The 23655-nt window shown below is 42.8% G+C and overlaps 1 protein-coding gene across 11 annotated transcripts; it reads right to left on the minus strand.

Annotated features, from left to right (window-relative positions):
- Positions 1 to 202: 202 nt before the first annotated feature.
- LOC4576735 (U-scoloptoxin(19)-Sm1a) lies at positions 203 to 16930 on the minus strand. Of its 11 annotated transcripts, none has more exons than XM_001237130.2 (4): positions 16709 to 16930; positions 15625 to 15846; positions 688 to 837; positions 203 to 582 (listed from the first exon to the last, which is right to left on the minus strand). In XM_001237130.2, exons 2-4 carry the CDS (start codon positions 15755 to 15757, stop codon positions 455 to 457), a joined length of 411 nt encoding a protein of 136 aa, XP_001237131.1. In that variant the 5' UTR covers positions 15758 to 15846; positions 16709 to 16930; the 3' UTR covers positions 203 to 454. The 11 variants fall into 11 exon arrangements, with proteins under 11 accessions (XP_001237131.1, XP_061502024.1, XP_061502022.1 ...); XM_061646040.1 differs by having other exon boundaries at positions 15625 to 16043; positions 16709 to 16870; XM_061646038.1 differs by having other exon boundaries at positions 15625 to 16048; positions 16709 to 16870.
- Positions 16931 to 23655: the final 6725 nt, after the last annotated feature.

Consider the following 23655-nt stretch of genomic DNA (forward strand, 5'->3'; position numbering starts at 1 on the left):
TGATTATAGAAGAAATCATATAAACGGCATGAAAAATTGTACAAATTGAGAAAAAAAAACATAATTTAACTTTACCTACTTCCTTCAAAACTATCAAACAAACAAAGCAAAAACTTACCATAATACTGTGATTCTTTCATTAATTGGTTGTTTTAGAACCAAACACAACAAAACAAGAAAGAACATTACCAATCGGTTGAAATTGTGCTTTACTTACGAATCGTTTATTTAAATAGCTTCTGATTGATATGATTTACTGCTAACAATGCTTGCTGCTGCTCTACGAGGTCAACGAGATACGATTTGGAAATGGTTCGATTTTTACCCGAAAACCCACCCCGAGAAGAGAGGTGTCCCATTTTTTTATACTTCTCTTTCTTTTCTCTTTGTTCTTTCGGGAGGTATCGAGTAAAAATGCGAACCATTCTATGGTTTACAGCAAACAACAAAAAGCTTATGCGACCAGCACGCAGCACTTGCTCCCATCGGTACAATCGGTGGACGGGCGCTGTAGCTCTTCGGCGCATCGCTCCATACAAGCGCCGCGGTACTCGTGGCAGGTGAGGTTGCTTGCGGGTTTTACTGAAACGGAAAGCAAAAACAAAACAATTAACAACACAATCACAACACAAAAACCAATTTTTGCAACGGCGATTGTTCGAGAACTAAAGCACCGATAAAGCCTACCTTCATAGCAGCAATCAACGCCCAGGTGGGTATTTTCCGGACACAGTCCACTGTTGGCTGGCCGCTGCTTGCACTCGCTCGTCTGCACGCACATCCCACCCAGCATTGCGCACGGTCGCTCCATTTTGTACAGCTTTACCCCTAGATAAGCTGTGGAAATGAAACGAGAAAAAAATGAGAAAAAAGGAAACAAGCTGTCATGGCATTTTGAACCTAAAATTGATTTTCTATTTCTAACCGTGTACATACAAATAGATGACAGTGTGAGTTTTTTTCTTTCTAAAATTGAATTTTTATTCCAACACCTTAAAAACGAGCTTTTAAATAAACTCTCGTTCTCGCTCCTCTCAATCAAATGTGTATCATACGTTTAATCCTTAAGATTCGCAGCAAAACACGTTCGAGTGACATAAATAGTCGAAAACCCACTCGTTTCCCCGAATTCGTTCGAAGGCCACATTTCCGTGACACAAGTCTCTGCTCAAAAGAATAAACATGGCCCAAAACACCGACCCATCAGCAGTCACACACTTGGTGACGACATGCGAACATGTGTACGCTGGTTCCCTATGAAATGCAATCCGTGCTGCAAATGGCACCGGTGTCGGTGATAGATTTCTCCGACCAGCATTGGTTTTGACAGTTTCGCAGTCGTACGTCGTAGATTAGATAAATTAGAGCCTAGCAGTGCAGAGCTGGTGTGTGTGTGTGTGTGTGTGTGCAGGACAGGACCGTCAACCGTCCATTGCTGCTGCGACCACTACCCTTCCCATCCCGCTATATCCTTTCGACACGCATCCTTGGCTGGTGCTAATTGAACCGCATCTAATTCACTCCGCCTCGCTCCAATAACGTTCGACTCGATGCACAGTGAACAACCAGAACCCCGTGTGTGTGTGTGTGTGTGTGTGTATGTGTGCCTTTCTCTCTCTCTCTTTCGTGCTTTCTGTACGCTGGGCAACCATGCGTCTCCATCGAATGCTCACAAACGGTTCAATCACCGGACACGCTTCAGTACCAAATGGTTCTGTTCCCTTTTCACTGCTTCAAATACAAAACGGAAAGGGGGGGGGGGGGGGGGCAAGCAAAAGAAACATACCAAAATGGGTCTGCACTCTGGTTGTAATTGCATCTGCAGTGCGACCCACACTAGCTTTTTGAATGGGAAAGGGTGGTAAAGTGGTCACCGAAACACCTGGCATGTAAGTGCAGCATTTTTGGCAGCGACGCTCATTAGTGGGTAGCGCCAACGGGCAAGCCCGGTTAAGTGTAACGCAGAAGCTAACGATAAATGAGGGTATATGGGGGTGAGTGTTTGTGTCCCGTAAATGTAACGACTCGGTGGTGAAGCCACAGTCGGTGGTGAAAGATGCGTACATCAGAGAAAAAATACGGCACAGGTAGCACCAACTGGAACAAAAGGAAGGGCAACCAAAACCATAACACCATTCACTTTCGGTTCTAGCCATTGCAAAAATGGGTGCTTTTGAAGGTGGTTACACACGTTCCTACACACACACACATGCTGATGCGGTGGGAAAGAATGTATTTCAAAGTTACATCGCCAACGAGCGCTAACGAACTGGAAACGGTAAATAGAAAGAACAGTGTACCACCGGTGTAGCAGTGGCAGTAACAAAGAAGGTGATGGTGGCATGGTAAAGGCGAGGGCTTGTGAATTGTGAAAACCCATCGGAACGACACATTGTGGTGTCGGAGGAATGGGCTTTTCAATGTAGGTGTTGTAGGTGGAATGAAACGATGTGGAATGGCATTTTCTACATGTGACTTTGGGAACGCATGTTAACGAGGCTTTAAAGTAGTTTGCTACGGCAATGCTTTTTGCCAATCATGAAGGGCTTTTGGATGATTGAAATTTTATCTTTTAATGACAATTTAGTTGCAGTTTAAATTTGTAGGTTTTCAGTGTTCAGCTACAGTATCTAATGCATTGTAGTGGAAGTAGAATTTTGGTGGTCTGAGGAGAGCTTGAAAGATCCTTTGCAATATTGTAAAACCATTCTTATCAAATTGAAAGCTATTTTGAATGTGCATTAGTTTAAATATCAGTCTTAAGATCATACTGTTCGTCCTACTGTCTATGAATTTTGAGGATAAATGTGTAATGATTTTTTAACAATTTCCCCATATTTGCTACCGAATTGATACACTATATTGTTATGTGTGATTCATAAATCTTTTGAAGCTAATTTAATGCTTAGAGGTCTTTTGCTTATTGTAATATCGCTCATGGCACTCAATCAATTTGAAAAAATTAAGCTCCAAATCTATTAATCATGATTATTTCTATTAAGCTTCCTTGAAGAAATTCGACCTTCCTCTTTCCGTTCATGAGTTTACATATCAAAAAACACAAATATTTTTCAAAATATCCATTGCACTTCAGACTTTAAATTAAATATTTCGTTGTGTTGATAAAACAGCGACTTATTTACGCTCTAAATAGAAATAATCGGACAACATGTTCACCCATTTAGCCAGCGATCAATTAGATTGTATTTTTCATGCCTCACTGACAATTGTATTCCACTCCGTTGGATTTATTTAATCATCATTTAGCCCTAAACCATTTTGATTTTCGTCTGGGTGCATGCAGCGAGCAGTTTAAAATATGTTTTAAACATTTAAAAATATCAACTTACTAAAATGTTGTTCTTTCATCGATTATCGTATCAGGTATCATATGCCAAGAAAACAGTGAAACAGTAAAAGGCAATAAAAATAATTGTACATAATAAAGTAAATAATACGTTACAGACTTCTAGGGCTAAAAAGATGTAATTTATCACTTGAAGCACAACTAACAAATAATTTAATAAATAATTAAAAAAAATAAATATAAATTTCATCCAACTTTTACAGTATTCAATTACTTCTCCAAACCCACTGCAAGCGAGACAATAAAATTCCAAATCTATTTTTCGTTCCGATTCCTTAGACAGTTGACAGAAATAGAACTCAATCATATTTATATTGAATTTCGATTTTTTCTCTCACATTCGGACCCGCACCACATCGTTACATTTTTTTTCTAACTTTTTCCATCTTCCGTTCCGCTCCGTTCCTTTGGCGGTTTTTATTCAAACCTGTGTACAACATTCGTTCTACATTCCAATGTCCGGCTCGTCCCCGGGTCCGCACCCGCTAAACGGTCAAAAACATCATGCTGGCCGTAAAAAAGCAATTTCATCTGTTTGTTCCCGGGTTTTTTTTTCTCTCTCTCTCTCTCTCTCTCTCTCTCTCTCTCTCTCTCTCTCTCCCTTCTGCAGATGTCTTGCAGATCGAAAACCTTTCGTCGAAAATTTTCGACCCAAACCGAAAAACGAATTTTCTACACCCCATCCCTGCCCCATTTCGGCACATTCGAAATGAATTCGGTGCGCGGTTCGCAACGACCGGTTCGGGCCAGAGAGTGTGTGTTAAATTTCCGCACGTATACCAGTTCTATCACAACCGGAAACAACTCATCCCAGCATTGTGCACACACACACACTAAGATACATATTCTCCAAGGGACATGCTGCGCTCCCCGTACATCGAGGAAAGGGCAAAGTTATTCCACGAATGGGAAAAAGAACAGCATGCAATGGAAAGAGTAAACTTTTGCCCTGCTGTCTTTTACGCTTACGCGTTTACCTGCTGCCTAAAGCGGAGCAGAAAATCGGTAACAGCTGGTAGCCAACGAAAACTGGTCATATCCGTAATCACGGGAACCGGTAAGCCGTGGAAGGGGAACCAACCATGGGAGACGCTCAAACACACACAACCTGTCCAAGTCACACAGCGACTCGCCCGGAACCGGAAGCCTTCCGATGGGCTTCAAACACACAAACGCACACATACACACTCACACACACACACTGCTTGAAAGTAGCGCTTTTGCCAGGGACACGTTCACAGCCCACGACGGTGAAAGCAGCGGAAGAAATCACACGTTAGCGGCTATTTCCGGCCCTCCCTCCAAGAGGCAAGCAAAGGGTAAGCGCATCCACCTCGCTGGTGCTTTTTTGCTCCGCAATCACATTCGACCAATGAGACGATGGCGATGATGATGGCGCTGACGATGGCGGTGATGATAGCGCACACAGGTGCGCTTCCGCAGACCGCTCGCCCAGGGGCCGGCCAACCAGCAACCGGAAGATGGTCGAGCTGCCGCTCGAGGGCGATTAGGACCGATTGGATGTTTCCACCGTGCCGCAGTTGCAGGAGCATCCTACACGGCAAGCAGCATTATCATGCAAACGTGCCGTACGTCCGCGCAAGTGCCATTAACATTAATAGCATCATAATAAAAATAATTCACCCCCGGCTCGCTTTGATAACAATTTTCATCCATTTTCATTTGCCAGCCAGGCCAGTTCGCCGTCAACATCAATAGGTGAAATATTTACCATATAGATCGCGGGCTTCACCGAGCGGACCGTGCGGATAGTCGTTTGATTAGCTCGGACGTGAAGCGAGATCGTTTGCGAAGGGAGCGAAGCAGTGCATACACACACACACACACACACACACACACACACACACACACACACACACACACACACACACACACACACACACACACACACACACACACACACACACACACACACACACACACACACACACACACACACACACACACACACACACACACACACTCACACACACACTCATATTTTACGGTAATTCTTGCTTCGCAGAAACGGCATGGTAATCGCGGATAAAGCCCCGGATGGTACCGCGCACCACACGCGCAAATCCTTTGATTGCGCACCGCATGCACGTGTGATGTACGCGATGTTATGCGCTTTTGGACATGGTGTGCTATTAAATGGCTGCTCCTGCTTTGTGTAACGGGCAATACTGGGGAAAAGGGAGAATAAGGAAGAGCTTTTCCCGTTGCTATTGAACGCTATAAAAAAAGTATAAAAAGCTCTTTAGCTAATACAACAGCTCCCTTTCAAATTCACTTGATTATGCTGTTTGAGTTAGGGCTCGACTAATAGTACTTCAATGGGCGAATGATGCAATGGTAGGATGTATGTTTTCTAATTTGAAAACATTAGCATCTGGTTGTATCAGAAGATTAGACGGACTTTAACTAGGGTGTATAATTAACGTACAGTTTTCAGCACTAATTCTCGGATAAGATGGACTATTAGCCGAGGTGTTAAAATGTGTAGAAAATGTAATAAAGTTTTATTATAAAGTCCCATGAAGAATCCTGAAGAAGAATAATATCATTCCATAACTAATTTTATTGGCACTTTCTGCACGTACTTCAGAAGCTCCTGAGCAAAGAAAAAGTAAAAAACAAACAGTTATTAACACACACATACACAAATGTGATGTGAACGAGAAAGCCTTTGCAAATATTTACCCACCATATTAATTGATTATTGACGCAGTCAAGCTCAACATATTAATCCCTTCACTAACTTTGATCTGTCCTGATTCATCAATGTACATGGTACTTTGGAGCAGCAAAAAAGGAAAAAATGAGGAACCCCCATAATTCAGTTCCACCATTTTCACACGGATCAACCATCGAACGCAAAGGCAAACTCACATCACCCGTCCATCCCATCGGTACACGCTATGAATGATGCACAGCGGTTTATACCATCATTAACATCCTGTCGAACGCAGATCAATATTGACACACATATTCCACTCCCGTTCGATTTTCAATGGGATTCGTCAACGCAACAACAGACACACACACACCCGCTACAGCCAAGCGAGGAGAAAGAGAGATAGATAGAGAAATAGGGCGAAAAAAATCCCCCGACAGCAGCAGCAGCAGCAGCAAGAACACTAAAGCGCAGGAAGTTATCAATACGCTCGCTCGGCGATAAATATCCCATCAAACTTCCGCTGCGTCCGCTGGTCGTAATTTATTATTAAACAAAGCAATCCACGGCTGTAATGACACGGCAATAACGCAGCCCGGTTAGGGGTGGATCAATGGGTGAAGGTACAGACAAAACAGGGAAAAGGGAAGATAGAGACCCCACAAAAAAAGCCAAATTCATTAACCCACAGTAAACAGCCCCGAGTTTTGATGGCCTGCCGTGCCCGCCGAAAGACCTTCCGAGACCTTGCTGGTGTGTCAAAAGGGGAAAGCCAACAAAAGCCACCCTACGCTATGATAAATAGATATTCAATCAAACCACCGCCCTCCCGCCACAAGCAACCATTAGTCATTCACACTCTTCTGGTCCATCTTCTGCGGCGTAGGGTTTGGGGTATCGGTTCCCTTCAACCTGCTAAGCGTTGCTGCACTGTGCCGGCATGAGCATGACTTCTTGTGCTGCGTCAGTCGATAAACGTTACACGCTCGTAATTACGTTTGCTGTCGGGCCCGATTTGTGCTCCAGAACTGCATGCAAACCAGTCCCATCCGTGTCGTTCGGGTGGGGCTTGGAAGCAATGGTGCTCAATGTATGATAATTGGAAATTAATGGTGCTGTTTTGTAGTTAACAATTGCTCCCCCGGGGAGAAGGCATGTTTGTGTGATCGAAGGATGGCCAATGAGGTTGAAATTATAGGGTAACTCTTATTTGTCTTAGAAATTAATGGAACTAGGCTTCAAATGTTTTTATTAAGTTGCAATATATGCTTTTATTTGTGAGTTGAATAAAACATAGATTTTTCTGCAATCTTTTCAATAAACTCCAATCTGAGCACAATACAACAGGAACTCAGCACAGACAAAGAAGAAACGCAATCATCACCTATTCTCCAAACGACAAACGAAACTCTTCCATTCAACGATCCAATCAGTGGGTGAATTGTTTTCAAAACATTCCGTTTTTCCCAACCCCATTCCTGACATTACCATTTCTATGCTGCTTGTCCAGTTGACCGGTACTTTTGCAGCTTGTTTGTGTGCATAGCTGGTCAAGCTGAAACGTATTTAACCCGAACGATTTTCACCTCGTGGAAGGAAGAGAATTTCAGTGCAAAACAAAAAAACCTATTCGCCCTCACCATTGAACTTGCACTAACAACGTGCATAAAGAGGAAACCCGAGTTTTGCCCTTTCTTCCGCAGAGGGTGAGCAATAATGGCAGTGCAAATGAGCGTGCAACGGTTGAAATTTTATTTAACCAAGAAAAAACCATCGCTGCTTTCAGCCCGCTTTTCAAAACGAACGTTGAGTTTGGGTCGGTGCTGAACAAAAGGAGTAGCCCGATGTGCCCCAGACTCGGTGGTTGCATTTCAAACGCATATTAAAAGTCGCTTCCGCTGATTTGCGGTTCATCGTTTGTACGTGAGCGTAATTGCAGGTGATTAAAGGGTACATTCGTCGGGGCACTAACCAAAGGGAAGAGGAAAGTTTTGACTGGCTGCTCGCTGATCCCGTGCAGCGAACTGGGTTAGACTTTTGGGAGGTGTTGAAAAGTTGCATTATGCATTTTATGGTTTGTGACGTTTATGGCACTTTGGATCGTTGCTTGTGACAGGAAGTATTTGCTGCTGCTTTTGAAATCGTGTTAACAGCGCCACATAATGGACATGCAAATATTATTTGAATGTATCTACGATAGCAGAGCTCCAGTACGTGTTCAAGTAAATTCACTTGTTCATAGTTATTGTGTTAGCTTGTCATTTATTTCCTTCGCTTCATCCTTCCGATAGTAATTGGGCCTGTAATAATCATTATTTCGGTGGTTAGTAAGACTTTTATAAATTCGAACAATTTTAAGTGAATAAACACTTTTCAAAATATTGTGTCTTTATGATATGTAGTAACAGTCAAACAAGAACTACAACCAAATCAGACAAACTAATCAATAAAAGGATAGACAACCCTGTTACATGTATGATTAATATAGGAAATTCTTATAAAATTGTATTTGATTTCGATTCACTTTTTTTAAATAACTTTCTATTTATTTTAAATAGAATAGGATATTTTTCATCCTAATATCCACTTATTATATTGAGAAGCTTTTCTTCTTCTTCTACTTCGGTATATCGTCCTATGTGGACATACAGGTCCAATTATATTTCGAAACATAGTCCGTACCACGTAGTAGGATATTCAATCCTTGCTACGGGTGGACGGTCCATATGAGGATCGCAATTACAATTGAGTCATACGAGATGATGACTGTACCACGGGAATGCCCCAGATTATGAAGTTAATGTACGCATAATTTCATAAACCACGTTCCCAATTAAATTGAACATCAACCTCAATATACTTAGGACTAATCCGTCGATACTAGAAGATAAAGAATTTACCGGAACAATGAATAACTGGTAAATGTTACATCAACGCCATGCAGAAATGTCTATACAATAAACATAAACCATAAACCGACAACCTGAATGTCCTTAACATTGATGAGTGACTGACTTAAAGACTCCAGACAAATCCATAACCAATCCTACAATGTTACAACCTCACGCGAGCCTCCTGTCATCAGCAACAATCAATCAGTGCAACTGTCACCCGATCACTATAAAACTGACGTATATTGCTCCTCCTTGCACGTCTACTCCCACAAAGCAGCGCTTAAACAACCTTAAATGTCACCTTTTATTCGGCGTTGATTTTGATGAACAGCTATATTTTCCTGCCCTCTCTCTCTCTCTCTTGACATCCGATACTCGGTTGGCAGCGTGGATTGAATGAAATTGAACCAAATAAATCATAGGGTAAATAAACTACACGTGCCACCAATCCGTAGAACGACGACTCTATTGAAGCCCCTGAACTATGTTGCCGGCCCAAACCACACCGCCTAATGTTTACCAAAAGCCCTCCCCGACCTTCACCCGCTCAAACAAAACGGGAGAAAACCCCCCCTAACCCACAGAACCACACAGTTGGCTAGGTCGGTGAAAACGGAACGGAACTTCCACGCTTTTGTCACTAAATCGATCACACTGGAATGGCGTGAATGAGTCGCCGCTCAAAATAAACACGATATTATAATCAATCATCATCGAATGCGCTAGTGTCCTGCCAGTAGTGTCCTGCTGGCCTGGCAGGAGGCCGGATACATCCGGATACGCACAGCCACGCCTCCCAATATATGCCATCCACGTGCCGCGTTCCGTATCACTCACTTCCGGCAACGGGACCGAATCCACCAGGACCGAACGATTCAGCGGCTGCTGAAGCTTACTGCTAATGGGATGGGCGGTCTTATCGGTGACCGAGTGCGCCTCTAGTTCGGGTTGCGTGAAAGCCCTTTGGCAGATAATCCCCGCGTTATGGTTAAGCTGAAGTCGCTTGCCGACCGAAATCCAATCGTTCGATAAACGTTCACTGGTGGGGCTGTCCCCATTTTTTTGTTTCGTACACTTTATTCATTGCGATCAATCAATGCTCGTTAGCAGTTAGACAGTGCGTCTAAAGCTACTACCGTTACGTGCGTTGAATTTCGTGAGATATCGCGCAACATCTTTTACTGCTAAGAAGAATGTCTTAGCGTATTTCTGTTTTGCAAGTAAGCCTCGTTTGCTCTAAAGTACGTGAAAGTTTTCCCCTCCAATAATAGTTCGGTGCACTGTGCTGTATTCATTTACAAATCGACAACTTCAAATTGCTTCCAACTTGCCATTACTTCCAATAGCGAAGCACACTTTTGACATCCGCAAAACAACTTCTTTACGACCTTCGGTTGGGACGCGCTCGATGCCCAATAATATCCGCATTCGCAATAAAAACCCTCCAGAAATCGTTACATTCCTTCGGAAAAGTTTATTCTCTAGGAAGAAATGGAGAGTAAGGAAAAAAGTAGAAACTCACTCGGGGGGTTTGGAGGATCGAAGGAGATGTGTACCACCCCACCTCATCCCATCCTTTCATTCGCTTGATTTTCGAAGCACATTGCAACGATTTCGCTTGCCTCATCGATGCAGCCCGCTACATCACACCGTCGAATGCTCACACTCATGCGCCCATCACGGGGAACAGCGGCCGGCTTTGGCTGAATGATTTATGAGCCTTTTGCTACACGAAATGTTGCTGGCCTTTCGTAGTGGGAGCGCTTTTCTTTTTTTGTGCAGCTTACTTTTATTCGCTGCCTCATTCCTTAATGCCTGGATCTTTCACCTTCCCCAGGAGAGCGAAAAAGTCAACAAAATCCCCCTTGTTCTAGGATACTTTCAGCAGCAGAAAAAGCGGAGTGTGCGAGGCATTTTTTTGTTGCTGTTGCTCACGTGTTTACTTTTAGATGACACAAGCTGACGCGAAGCTTGTCTAGGATATTTATGAGCAAAAGTTTGGTTCATTTCGTCCAGCTTTGTGCAAGTTACTGCCAGTACTGCTCCCGAGACGCCATACTCATGTCGAACAGCACCGTGACGGTAAGAAAATTAGTGGAATAAAAAAACAAAACAGCACTTGTTAAAAAGTTTCAGTTTCATGAGCTGAATACTGTTAAGCACCGCAACATCAAGAAAAAAAACCCGGATCACATCAGTAATTAATGTTTGGGCTTATGTCAATCAAACGACGAGAGTTGTTTGGTTTGGTGATATCGGAAAAACATTAGATGGGTGGTTTTAATCAAATTGGTATTTTTTAATTAAATTAAACACATTATACGAAGGATTTTTTGGAGAAGAGTAATTAAAATAATTTGGATTTGGTTGGAACAGAAATGCAACAGGTCAAAATATTCTTGCGCGGTAATTAGGCTTTGGGCAACAAAATTACGCTACATCTTTACATTCAAAGGCTCAGCTCAGCTTACTGTATTTTAGATCGATAATATTAAGATTTTTGTATGGTATCACAGTCGTAACTATCAACAAACCTTGGCAATAATAACTGAGTAAAAGTATCAATTTTGTCATGTAAATGAACTGTAAACAAACGCAGCTAGAGATTTTCGAATGTTAGGAATATATTTTTAATTTAAAAAGTTTACGATTTTTCACAGTCCAGGGAATAAATGTCCATTTATTACACTGATAATAATGAATTCATTTAGAGGTTCCATTAGAACAGTTAGAAGAGGTTTTCAAAATAATTTGCATAAATTGATCTTTGTTAAATTCAAGAACAAGCCCTTCTCAATCGATCCAGTCTATTAAAACAAGAAACTTCATTTAAAATTTTCAAATTGAAAACAACAACCGTTTCACTGTCAACCTATTTCCCACAAGTTATTAAGAATGTTTAACCAGAATACATTCTCCATCATTAAAAGCTTCATTAACATACGAGCCGATTAGAAAGTTCCCAAGAGAGGGGAAAAAACAATCAAGTTTGTCATAATCATACATTAAGCAACGGTCGTGCTTTCTTTTCAAACTCTTCACCTTGCCATAAGGAAAAGAGATCTGCTCTTCATCACCATCCCAACATCTGGCCGATCTCCGTATATTCAATCCGCCCAAGCAGGAACATGTGCGTCAACTTCGTCATAAACGAAAAAAAATTGATAGGCTCGCCGTGTCAGGGGAATTGAAAAACCAACTTTCAACGGCCTTACACCGGTCCCCGGCGCTTTCCTAGTTCCTGCAACAGTCCTTCGCCCTCGCCTTAAGTCTGTCCACGCGAAACTTGCACCGAATCTTCCACTCGGCAGCACAAGTATGTCGCTGTAGCTCATTAAAATCCGTCCCCAAAAATTCCTGCTGCATCATTACCTTTTAACCCCCCCACACACTCACTCACACCGAGCACCCGGTCCAAAGACTGTCGACGGAAAACTTTCCATCCGTGTTGGTCTCGTCATCAGCCTTGCCATCGCACTACCCCCGTTGAAAACCAGCTGCCTTTAATGTATCATCCAAGTGTTCCGCTCGAGACTCGGGCACTTCTGCACAAGGAACGGAAACTTTTGCTCAAACGATTTCCATGTTTCTGGTCCCGCAACAAATTGTCCTCGCGTGGATTCGTGCGTCCGTGGGCGCTCCGTTTTCACCGAGGCCAACTTTTACCTTTCGGCCAAACCCCTCCCTCTCTGTTTCTCCCTACCATACAGGCACGGGAAAGGACACAATTTAGCCAGAACCTGTGTCGCCTTGCCTGTTCTACCGAAAGTTGACTTTCCTTCGCCGAGCGCATTAGTTTCGCGCGAAAGTTATTCAAATTGCCACTGTTGCGGCGGATGAGAGACAGTGGCCATGTCGTTCCGATGCTGGAACTTTTCAAAACTGTTCCATTCCCAGCAAACCCTGCCCCTCGGGCACCGAAACAAAGCCCATTACGGGCGAACGGGTAAAGAAATTGTTTCCACCGTCCAGAAACGGGCCCGATCCGATGTGCAGTTCGGCCAGAGAAATGTCGACCCGCCTTAATTGCCACGTATCAGTGCGACCTCTCCGATGGGGAGAAAACACCAGCCACCCGATCGTGAAACGCTGTGTGCGTTGCTTTGTGGTGTGGTGTGCACTCTGCAATGAGCGACGCGAACAACTTCCGCCGACAGACGCATCGAGCTAGAAAAAAAAAGTGTCAACGATGCCACAGTGCCTGCGGTTTAAGGATTATGATTGTGACAATTCCAATTCCTATGGCGGTGCGACAAGTTTTTTGCTCGCCAAATCAGGCAACAAAAAACGGGAAATAAAGGCACAATATCTCTTGACGGTAGTTTTGAGGGCATGTTTTTAAATGCTTTTCTGCTGTTTTGGGCTTTGTTGTGATGTTGCAAAATGTTTAGAGAACCCATCCCAGATTGTGTATTTTTTTGCTTGTTTTTTTTCGTTGTGTGAACTGTATTCAAACAAATGCTTGACCTTTCTGTCGCTCATAGTCTTCCCAGCTACTACATCCACACACAAAGATACACAAAATGAATCCACCGCGAGCAATTAATGCAATTAATTTCCTTCTAGCAAGCCAGTCCGGAACGCAGGAAGCGCTCGGGATACTGCAATCACCAGGCTAACTAACGGGACTAGTTCCGGAACCTAGCAGCCCAAAAACGAAACCGTCCGCTCTTCTCCCCGGAGGCAATTTCACCGCACGGAAAACTGCTCACCACTCGCCGGCCCTTTCCACCGGCAAAGACACGGTTTGCCGTCCGGTTGCAGCAAGAAAAGCGAACCCATTTTTGCCATCGTGCCATTTTGCCGCCGTTGGCCCCCCGGCAGTGAAGTTCTACGGGGAAAATTTCTACAAAATCGTTTCCGTTCCCTTGTGCAGACTTTTGCAGTCCTCGTCAGAATGACTTTTGCTTTCCCTGAACGGTTTTCCCCTGCCTCGTTGGAGCCTCCGGCGCTTCAAATTAAGCTTCATTTGCGCGCACCACACTCCTGTACACCTGTTTTCTCGTGCTGGGGCACAGGGAGCTTTGCATCTCCTGTGCTGCTACTGCTGCTGCTGCTGACGCTCGAAAGATTAGCACCGAAATTGGATGCTGCGGTCTTTGGCCGAACGCTTTTGCCGCCCGGCTTTGCCCTACGACGCTGTGCCTTACGATTCACCGGTGATTATTGAATATTGCAGGCAAATTTGCTGCCAAATTGATGCATTCCCTCGGGGCTTCGGGATAGCCGGTGCGATGCGGTCAGCATCGCGCATCGGCACGGTGGCCCTTCTCCGGGGAGAGATTTCCAAGAAATTGTGTGACTGCCAACATCACAGCAAGAGCGAGAGGGTGTAATTATGGTTTGTTATGCGGCGCTGGTGTGTCGATTGTTGTACTGCCCGGCAGTAAGTGGGCTAGTTACAAAAGTTACGATCGACGAAAGCGTCTGCAAACGAGCTGAGAAGATGATTAACTTAATAGGCTGGAATGAATGCTACACCGTTTGGAAGTAACTTTAGCTTTCAGTTGCAAGATGTAAGGATTGAGATGTGTTTGTTTGGTTTCAGTTTTACTATTAGAGGTGACCATTAGAGTGACGCACAACTTTAGATTACTTTAACATTGTTTGGTGTAGCTAGTGATGGGTTGTAGTCGGAAGTCGGAACTATAAAAGAAGGGAAGAATGCATCAAGATTTTCTTACGTTTGTACCAACTGAGATCTGTTTTGATATTCCCTGAGCCTTTGAAGTGAACTAGATAAAAGGATGTTTGCTCTTTTAAGTTATCAAACAGACATATTCAATAGAGTTGTAAAGTGCCTCATATCACATTTTGAATGTCCTAGTATAATCATACTTCCATCTAAAAATCTCATTTTCTCAAATAGGATTTTGTAAAAAAAAATTACAGGCACACAAAGAATCGCTGCAGCTTTTTGCAGCATATTTTCAGGCCAATAATTTCAATCAACAAATGTTCAACTCCATAGCAAAAATATTAAGAATAGAAATTTAGTTCTAACGATGACTTTTAGATTTGTAATTGAACTAGATTAGACTCTTTAAAAACCTGAAGTCCTGAATCACTTGATCATTTGATAGATATAATTAAAAAAAACTTTTAACCCATGTATAGCATAATCGATAAGGTACCTCAAATCCAGTTTAATGTTTAAAGCATATAAAAACTATAAAGCAAAATTATGTCTATACTACACTAAGGTCGCATAGCTCTACTGCTATACCTCTTGTGAATACCCAAAATGATGCACACATTCTGCTTCATCCGAAAACACAATCCCGAACTCAAAAATCAACAACTCAACTCAACCTACAAAACCGCCGGTAACTCATTGCCAACCATTTCACAGCTCAGCACGGTACGGAGGCTTTTTTGGAACGAACCGTTCGCATACTTTATGACATTGCGCTTCACATGACCGCGGGCGATAATATCCACCGCCGTCCGATGGGGTAGCCATCCTCACGCTCCAGCTCAAGGACACTCAAGATAATCGTCGCACCGTGTCCAAATGAACGCAACAAAACCCACACCGAGCAATGGGCAAGTGCAGTGTTCAACAAGCACGCCCGCACGTCCCATCAGTAGTAGTGTCCCCAAACTTCCCGCATTGTATGAGTGGGGAACACGCGTACGTAGGAAGAAATTAATAATCACGCACCAGCGCACGGCAAACTTACATTCTTCCGGTTCCGCTGACGATGCGCCGGCCGTTTGGTCGTCCTGTACCGGTAGGGGCGGAATTTCGGCACTGTCCCCGATGCAGACGGCCAATGCCACGAACAGCAGCAGTGCGACGGCGTTGGAATTCATATTTTTCACACTGATCGCTGGAAGGAACTACCTGTTTTTTGCTCTCTCTCTTTCACTCTTACGCTTCTGGTAGCACTTCTGGAAGTGTACTGGGGAAAATGGGGGAGAGATTGAAAAAAATGGCGGACACTACCGAAAGCCGGGCCAACTATGCTAACAATGTTTAACAGCACGCGCGTGAAGTGGAGGGATCTGTCGCTCGATCTCGCATATAGCACTTCACTTCGCAACCCGCGATACAAGGGCTCGATAATGTCACTAGCGCGTTCGGAGAGCACGCCGTTCGCTGTACTTTTCCGAAGAGGAAATAGGAAGAGAGCGAGAGAAGGATGGAGATGGATAGAGATGAAGGGAAGCAATGAAGTGGCCAGGTTTCGAATAATAGTACAACACAAAAGCAATGGCCGTACGCTGCTAGAGCGTACCGTACCAAATTCTGCCACGAGGCGTGTGTTTGCCGTAGTTGTTATAACGATGCTCGTTCGGCTGCTTCACTGCTCACAGAACGTACCGCAAGAAGATATGGAGAACGGGATACGCGAAAATGTTTGCACAAAGTTTTGCCTTCTACTCTTCTAAGGATTTTGCACGCTTTACCTAAAGGGGATGTCCCTTTTATGTATTTTTTGCCTCGCTTTGTTGCTAGCTAAGAACTATTTCCACTTATAATCCATCTCGCTCTCTATCTCCTTCTATTTCCCCCTATTTCCATTTATTTTCCCTTCTTTAAAAGTTAACTTTAGCACCACATCCACGATTCACGAGATTTTTTAAAGCACACAAAAACTCTCTTAGTGTTTATTTTTGACGCACTTCACTCCAACTGCAACAACTGCAGTACGTACAATATTTGTACACGGTTTTGTGTTGCACCAACAGGCCACCGCACCCGCAAGCACCCGTTTGTTTGGGAGCGGGTGTGGGTTCAGGGCCAACCAGCCGTTAACCTACGCAGTCAGTGGCGCTACAACGCAGCCAGTTTCCAATTCGAATTCGGTGAAACAAACTCGCACGCGTACGCCCTTGGCGAAACAGACCGGTGACACACGCGGATTGAGGGTGTTTAAACGTTCAGCGAGACCGTTCAACGAGCGACTGACTGGTGGTGATGAGTAATCAATTGCTTTTATATAGACTTCAACCGGGTGCTTGATGCCCGGTCGGTGCCTTCAGCCTGGGCTTGGTTTGTTCATTTAACCATATTTAAGATTCAACACAACTTCCCTTCCACAACTCCGCTCCCGCTCTCCGCAAGTCGAGTTAAATTGAATGACACCCTAAACCCCCGCGATCTCCAACACACACACACACGCATACATGCACAGTAAACCGTCGGCGGAACACTTCAAAAACTGACCGATCTGTCTCGTGGCAGCCGCTAATAGATGCAGGCGGTTGAACAACACTAGCGCACACACTTTTCAAAACATTAGCATGATGTTTAGCTTCTTTTTTTCAATCGCTATCAACAGCGCAGTTCGCTTTCACTAGCAAACACAGTAATCTTGCTCAAGGAGAAAGAGGGGCCAAAAGCTTTTTAAAAATAGTTTAATCTTTTTTTTTAATGCGTAGTAGAATTTAATAAAATATACAAAGCTTCAAATGTTGATGACTAAATCAATAAAATAAAATGAAAATAAATTATTGAAATGTTAAATGGACTTCCATGAATAACATTAGTGCTGCAAAATGTCATGAGCTTCATGTGACGATCACCACCGAAAACGATGAACATTGTTCATTGTTAACTTTCAATGAAAGTGCTTATCATGACATGGCAACACATGTCGAACTTGACGCGAGCTCACGTGCACAACTGTGATGATCAGCGGTGTGACTCAATCAATTGGTGGACCAATCACATGTTTGGTGACATTTTTTGTGGCACCCAATTCCTGGTCACTCAATTCTTCATGACATTTTCTGTCGGTGATAATCACGACATTCTTCGAACACATTTAGTGAGTAGTCTCAAGCAACAATATAAACATGCTTTCTCGATTTGTCTACTTTGATGCTCTATTGGGTAGAACGATAAAGGTTTTGAGCGAAAAAGTATGCTCATTTTTTGTTTGCAACCACTCGCATGCACCGCATATCTTCCGTGAATATCGTGATGATCATCGACTGAAAATGTCGCGACCAACTAACTGACCAAAAGTTGGTTGCACAAATTGGCACCAAGCATGTGATAGTCGCACGAACTGTTTGAGTCCCACCTCTGATCATCACCGTAGAGCACGTGACGCAGACATTACTTTGTTTCTGTTTGAGTGTGTCGTGATTATGTCAGTGACATTTTGCAGAACTGATCACAGTTTAAAAAAAAAGTCATGACAAAGACTAAGATGTCATCAAGCATATATTGGCCACACCAACTGTTTGAGCATCACCTCTGTTTATCACAATAGAGTACACGAAGTTTTGTTGCAGCCAGAATTTGTAATGACATTTACAGTGAGAGTTTGCAGCACCGATATTACCAATACAAAACTTTTGTGGTAAGTAAAACTTGGTATTTTATTTTGTGTTTAAATTGTTATTGCAATGCGACTTTATCTCTTAATATCAATCAATCGTAATAGACAGACCAATTCAAATAATTCTGTATAAATTGATCTGAACTTTGTCGAGCCTGGGGCTAATATCATATGGAAAAACTATCAATTTATTTCAAAATTTTAAAATTCATGTATAATATATTGTTTGATAAACTCCCATCAACAGGTTCCCTTTAAGCCTCCATATCCCTTCGTAATGCAAAAAAACATACACTAACACCGACAGCACACTATCTTTCTGCCATAATCTAACACCCGACACAGCCCACAACCCCTTTTTGCACCCTCATCGAGTGTACATGGTGATGCGTCGGGTAAAAATTAAGCAGAGTGCAGAGGCAAACCAGTTAGCGAATAAAAAAGTAATAAGTTCAACGGGTGTTAGTGTATGTGTGTGTTTTTTTCTATGTTGCTTGCCCCACTACTTGCCAGTGGGTCAAACCGTGACGGCGGGGGTTTGGCTATAAAATGAAGTGCTGATGAGCATTTCGTCGCTACGTAGTGAAGTCATTAGTGTGATGGATGAGCAAGACACACACTGAAAAGGGGGTGCGTTTGGGTTGATATTATTTTTTTATTTTTTTATTTTTTTTTTTTTTACTTTCTATTACTGCTGTACGAGTTGTGCTGCATCTGTGAAAGGTGCATCTCGATGAAAAATGGGTAAAAGAGAAGGGATAAACACAGCGCGAGAGAGAGAGAGAGAGGTGGTACGGTTCGTGCAACCACTACAAAACAGATCAAGTAATGGATAATTAAGCGGTTTGCTAGTTAGCGGGTCGTAAAATGTGCAACGCTTCAGTTTGGTTGCGTATTAAATTTTAAACACAAGCTTCTGTGTCTTTTCGAGGGCCATGTTTGTAATTTTGCTTTTGAGTTTAGTTTTTAATCCCTTAAAGTAACAAATGGTTAGTGCATCAGAAAGATAGACAAAATTAAGCAGATATTCGTCTACCTGGTATATTGAAGCAGTGTTGTCGTTTAAACATTTATTCAATCGTTAAGAGAATGATTCACAAACCGCTGTTGAAATTGTCACTGTGACAATGAATATCTACATAATACTAATATAATATTTATATTAAAATTTGTAATATATACAAAATAAGTAAAAATAAAATAAAAACATTCACAAATTCAATCTAAATACATAACACTCATACCTGAAACATAAGCTATACAATGTATTTTAATTCATATTGCGCACAATTCATCGCCCATATTGTACCCCTATTTCAACAATGGTAAAAACATACATACATCATTCGTACGATGTAAAAACAACAGCTGCAACAATAAACGACACTTCCGTTTTGCGTTCGATTCCAACCAGTGCCATTAGTTGTTCCCCGGAAACGAGGCACAGTGGAATTTACAGTGGAAAACTCCGTTCGAAGTGCACTCGCTCCCAATTCCCTGCGGGAAATGAGACTTTGTTACACTTGGGCGGTTTGGCGGCCTGGTAGCGCCCCGCAAATGTGACTAAAAGCCCCATCAACCGAACAGTAATCGCGTGTAAATAAATAATGTTGCATACATAAATGGAAAGGTCCAGCTTCAGGATTTAATAAAGCGCATTCTCGCAACCCCAAATTGGTTGCGCTCTGCTAGTGTAAATGCAATGGATTTTTACACGTTAAATCCGACTAGCCAGTATACGCATGCTCTTACTTTGACCCGCTAATTCTCGCGCTAATAAATAAGAGCTTTTAATAAAGCACAGGCACACAAAATGACAATTCCACCAGAGAGGGTAAATACTTTCTGGTCAGTGGAGAGTTTAATTATTTGTTCGCTTGTTGGTTTTATTACTTTCTGGCAGTTGTGTTTAAGCTGGGAGGTACGCCACATAATTCAAGTGGCATTAGAAACAAACATTCAACCCTCCACCATCGTTGCGATGTCGTTGCAGTGTGTACATGGTACATAATGCATAACTCGAGTGGGTTAGAATTAAATCCAGTTTAGATGTTATTAAATTCTCAAGCACATTAACCCGACCAGTGCAACATGCAACACACATTTATTGCACTTTTCCCTACAACAACAGCAACCATCCACGCCCGTGGTGTCAATTGTTTGCAATCGTTAGCGCATTATTTAATTGCTGCGAATGAGTGTCACTTTCCATCCCTTTTCGAGAGGGGAGAAAGGAGTGTAATCGCGAGCATAAATAAATTATTTCAAACGATTCCTGCGGATTACGGGAGCGAGCAGCGCGAAAACGGGGGCTTCAATTTGCATAAGCATAATTTGTTGGTGTTGCTGCACCTACAGTGGCCGTCCCTAGCAGTCGGTTTTTGTCGCTGTGTCTCAACAAAAAAGACTCACAAATAGTGCTCATTAAAGCATGCTCCCTCTCGTTTTGTTTCGTTTCGTTGGTCGCTGGCACTTGTGGTGGGATGTGATATGTTCAAACCATTACTTTAGTGTTGTTCCACGTTGCAGTGGTGCAGCCGTTTGAGCATTTGTGTGGCCAGCTAATGTATGGGTAGATGTTTGTTTGCTTCTTGCAGCTTTCGGATCTGGAGGCGGTAAAATGGGTGGTCCAAAAAAAAACAGGGAACTTCAACGAAAGTAGCAGCAACAAAGTTGTGTGCTGTTTTGTTTTTTCTTCACTTTTCCAACGTTATTTGCAGTCTGCTGCCGCAGTTGCTGCATTGCACTTTCCGCAAGGACGTTCCGAATTACTACGGACGCTGGCAGAAGGTGTATTTACGTGTGTGTGTGTGTGTATGTGTGTTTGTTTGTTCAGTAACCTCACGTTGTGCGAAAGCTCCTCGCAAGGCATTTGGTCGGTGGTTGGCTTGTTTGTTAGACTTTTTTTGCCCTTCGCTTGTACGTATTTCAATTAACCAAGATTATGTTCTGGGTTTGGTCAGCTTCGCCACTAAACTCATCCTGCAGGCAGTAGCGGCAAAGAACTGTACACCAATTAAAACCAATCTCGTGTTCAGTGTCAAAGGCACTGGGGCGGCTGAAACGTATGTTGATTTCTTTCCATAGGTAAACGTGTTTTTTCTTCTTCTTTTCTTTGGTTTAAAACGAGAAAATTCATCTCAAACTGTGGCTTTCAACTGCAAACTACAACTGTTTTTTTCCTCTTTCGAAAGCTGCTAAATCCTTTTTCCACTCATCCTTCAGTGTGTGTATCCTAAGCTGGCAGATTTATTGACATCGCTGCTGAATGTTGCAAACCGCCGTGTGAAGAAATAGCAAAACGCCTCGTGAACAAAACCTTTAGCCGCGATAATTTCATTTCATCACCCTTGTAAACAGCCCTGACCGCTCCCTGACCCTAAACCACACTTGTACCTTACAAGCGATTGCAAGCAAAATTATTTCCCTCGGAGCAAAATAAAACGGAAAAAACGGTTTGCCTAGCTACAAATCTATTGCTTTTAAGCCAAAAAAGAACATGGGTAATTGCTTTTACAAAAAAAAAGGTACCAAAGAGCTGCCCGTTGGTCTTGAATGGACAAGAGCATGGAACAGAGATTCGGCCTTCTTCAATGTATCTTCGGGGCAAGAACAATGTTTTGCACCCGGCTACACATCACTTCAATAGATAAGTGGTTTCATTTTTCACTCGAAACGGGGGGGGGGGGAGCTTTCTTGGCAGCTAGACACAAATAGAAAAGAAAGTATTTGTTACAAATTTAATTTGCACTCTCTTTTTGCTGAACGGGAAACGGAAATGAAATTACTTTTAATTGATCGGTTTTAAATGGAGGTTTTCGATCGGTTTAAGATCATTACTCACATACTATATCCTAAATAATCTTGCATCAATCCTAAGGATTATTTGGTTTTAATTTATTATTATTATTATTGTTATTATTATTATTATTATTATTATTATTCACTCTAGAGCCTTTCGACCATTTACGTTGTAATTCCAATACCTAAAATAATCCAAAAATGTCTCCAAGTACATCTTTCGCCCATCTTGTACATCCTTCAGCACAACGACCTCTCCCATTGCTTCGTTTTATTTACATCCTTACAAAAACAGTGACTCCCAAATAGCTCATCAAAATAAGCAAACACCAGTGACGTTATTGGCAGCGATGAAAGGCTCGCCCAAAAACACACAAACAACCGACTCGGAGCCCAAACGGCAACTGCCAAACGATCTCGCGAGCGAACCAAACAAGTGGTGCATTAAAGGCATCTCCACCTTCTGCGGGCTGCGCGAGGAGCGGACACTTTTCTGTAGGAAAATTTTCCACTAGATTAGCTGCGAGATTGCCAAAAGCCGACAAAAGCGCTCCAACCCTGGGTGGCTTCCTTCCAAATCGGCAAAAGATATTGTTTTTTTGTTCCCATTTTCTCTGTACCTTCCAAGCTGCAAAGGAGTAGCTAGTTTCACAGGGCGCTTTTTCCCACCACCGAGCAGCAGGAGTAGTTCTAGTTTGAATTGAATTCACCCCACCGTCGCTGGAACGCTTCATCGATGAAGCTTTCCACTCACTTAACATTGCCAAACGCTTCGAAATAATAATCCGTTCGCTTCTCCAGCGTCTCCGGCGGGCGCCCAAGACAGTTACATTTATCTCCGTCTCATTTCGCTGGGCTGGGATGATTTTCAGTCGATTATCGATTTTTGATTTTACGATTATTTTTATTACGACCGCTAGGCAAAGGCGCACAGGGCGAACAGGGAACGGTGGTTGTTCGCATTGCTGTGAACTTGATTTTTTTTTGCTGTCCTCATATTATCTTTTATACCTTCATTCCCCGGGTTCTTTTCCCCGTTTTCGATCGATCCGTCGTGAGCCGTGTGCTTTGGGGTGGATCAATTTTGCATCAAAGAATCCCATCCTCCCCGAACGGCACCGGCCAGAAACGCTACCTGGGTGGAAAAAGTTTTTCACCTTTTATTACTTACCGGGCGCCTGCCTGCGAGTGTGCGTTTGTGTAGAGGGAGGATGGTTAAGGGAGGTGAACGAGAGATGGTACGGTGCTATGTACTGAGGTGTGTCGTGCTTTGATGTTCGCTTTTATGCGCTTCCTTGTAGCTTTGTCTATGCGTAGGAAGGCGAAAAGATGTAAAAATGGAAAGATTTAGGTAAAGGCAAGCTCTATGTGAGTTTTATACTATTTTTTCAGTTTTTGGAAGATAGCTTGACGATACGAAGGTACATGGAGACGCTTACAATCTTCACTTGATCAATATTAAAAAATCACAAAAAAATAATAAAATAAATAAAACAACTAGTTTTGACACTTTACTCAACTACTCAAATAAGTACAATATCGACACAGTCTATATTTGAGGTACAAGAGAAGCTGGATAATGCAAAAATTCTCGAAAAATGGGGGAAAATGAAGCCC

This window comes from Anopheles gambiae, chromosome 2 (assembly GCF_943734735.2).
Source record: "Anopheles gambiae chromosome 2, idAnoGambNW_F1_1, whole genome shotgun sequence".
NCBI classification, from domain to species: domain Eukaryota; kingdom Metazoa; phylum Arthropoda; class Insecta; order Diptera; family Culicidae; genus Anopheles; species Anopheles gambiae.

Bases quoted from the DNA above. Each gene is read 5' to 3' on its own strand.
- LOC4576735 (XM_061646031.1), bottom strand. From the start codon at position 15,757: ATGAATTCCAACGCCGTCGCACTGCTGCTGTTCGTGGCATTGGCCGTC. The intron at 838-15,624 runs GTAAGTTTGCCG...TCATTTCCACAG, and splicing joins GTCAGCGGAACCGGAAGAAT to CTTATCTAGGGGTAAAGCTG.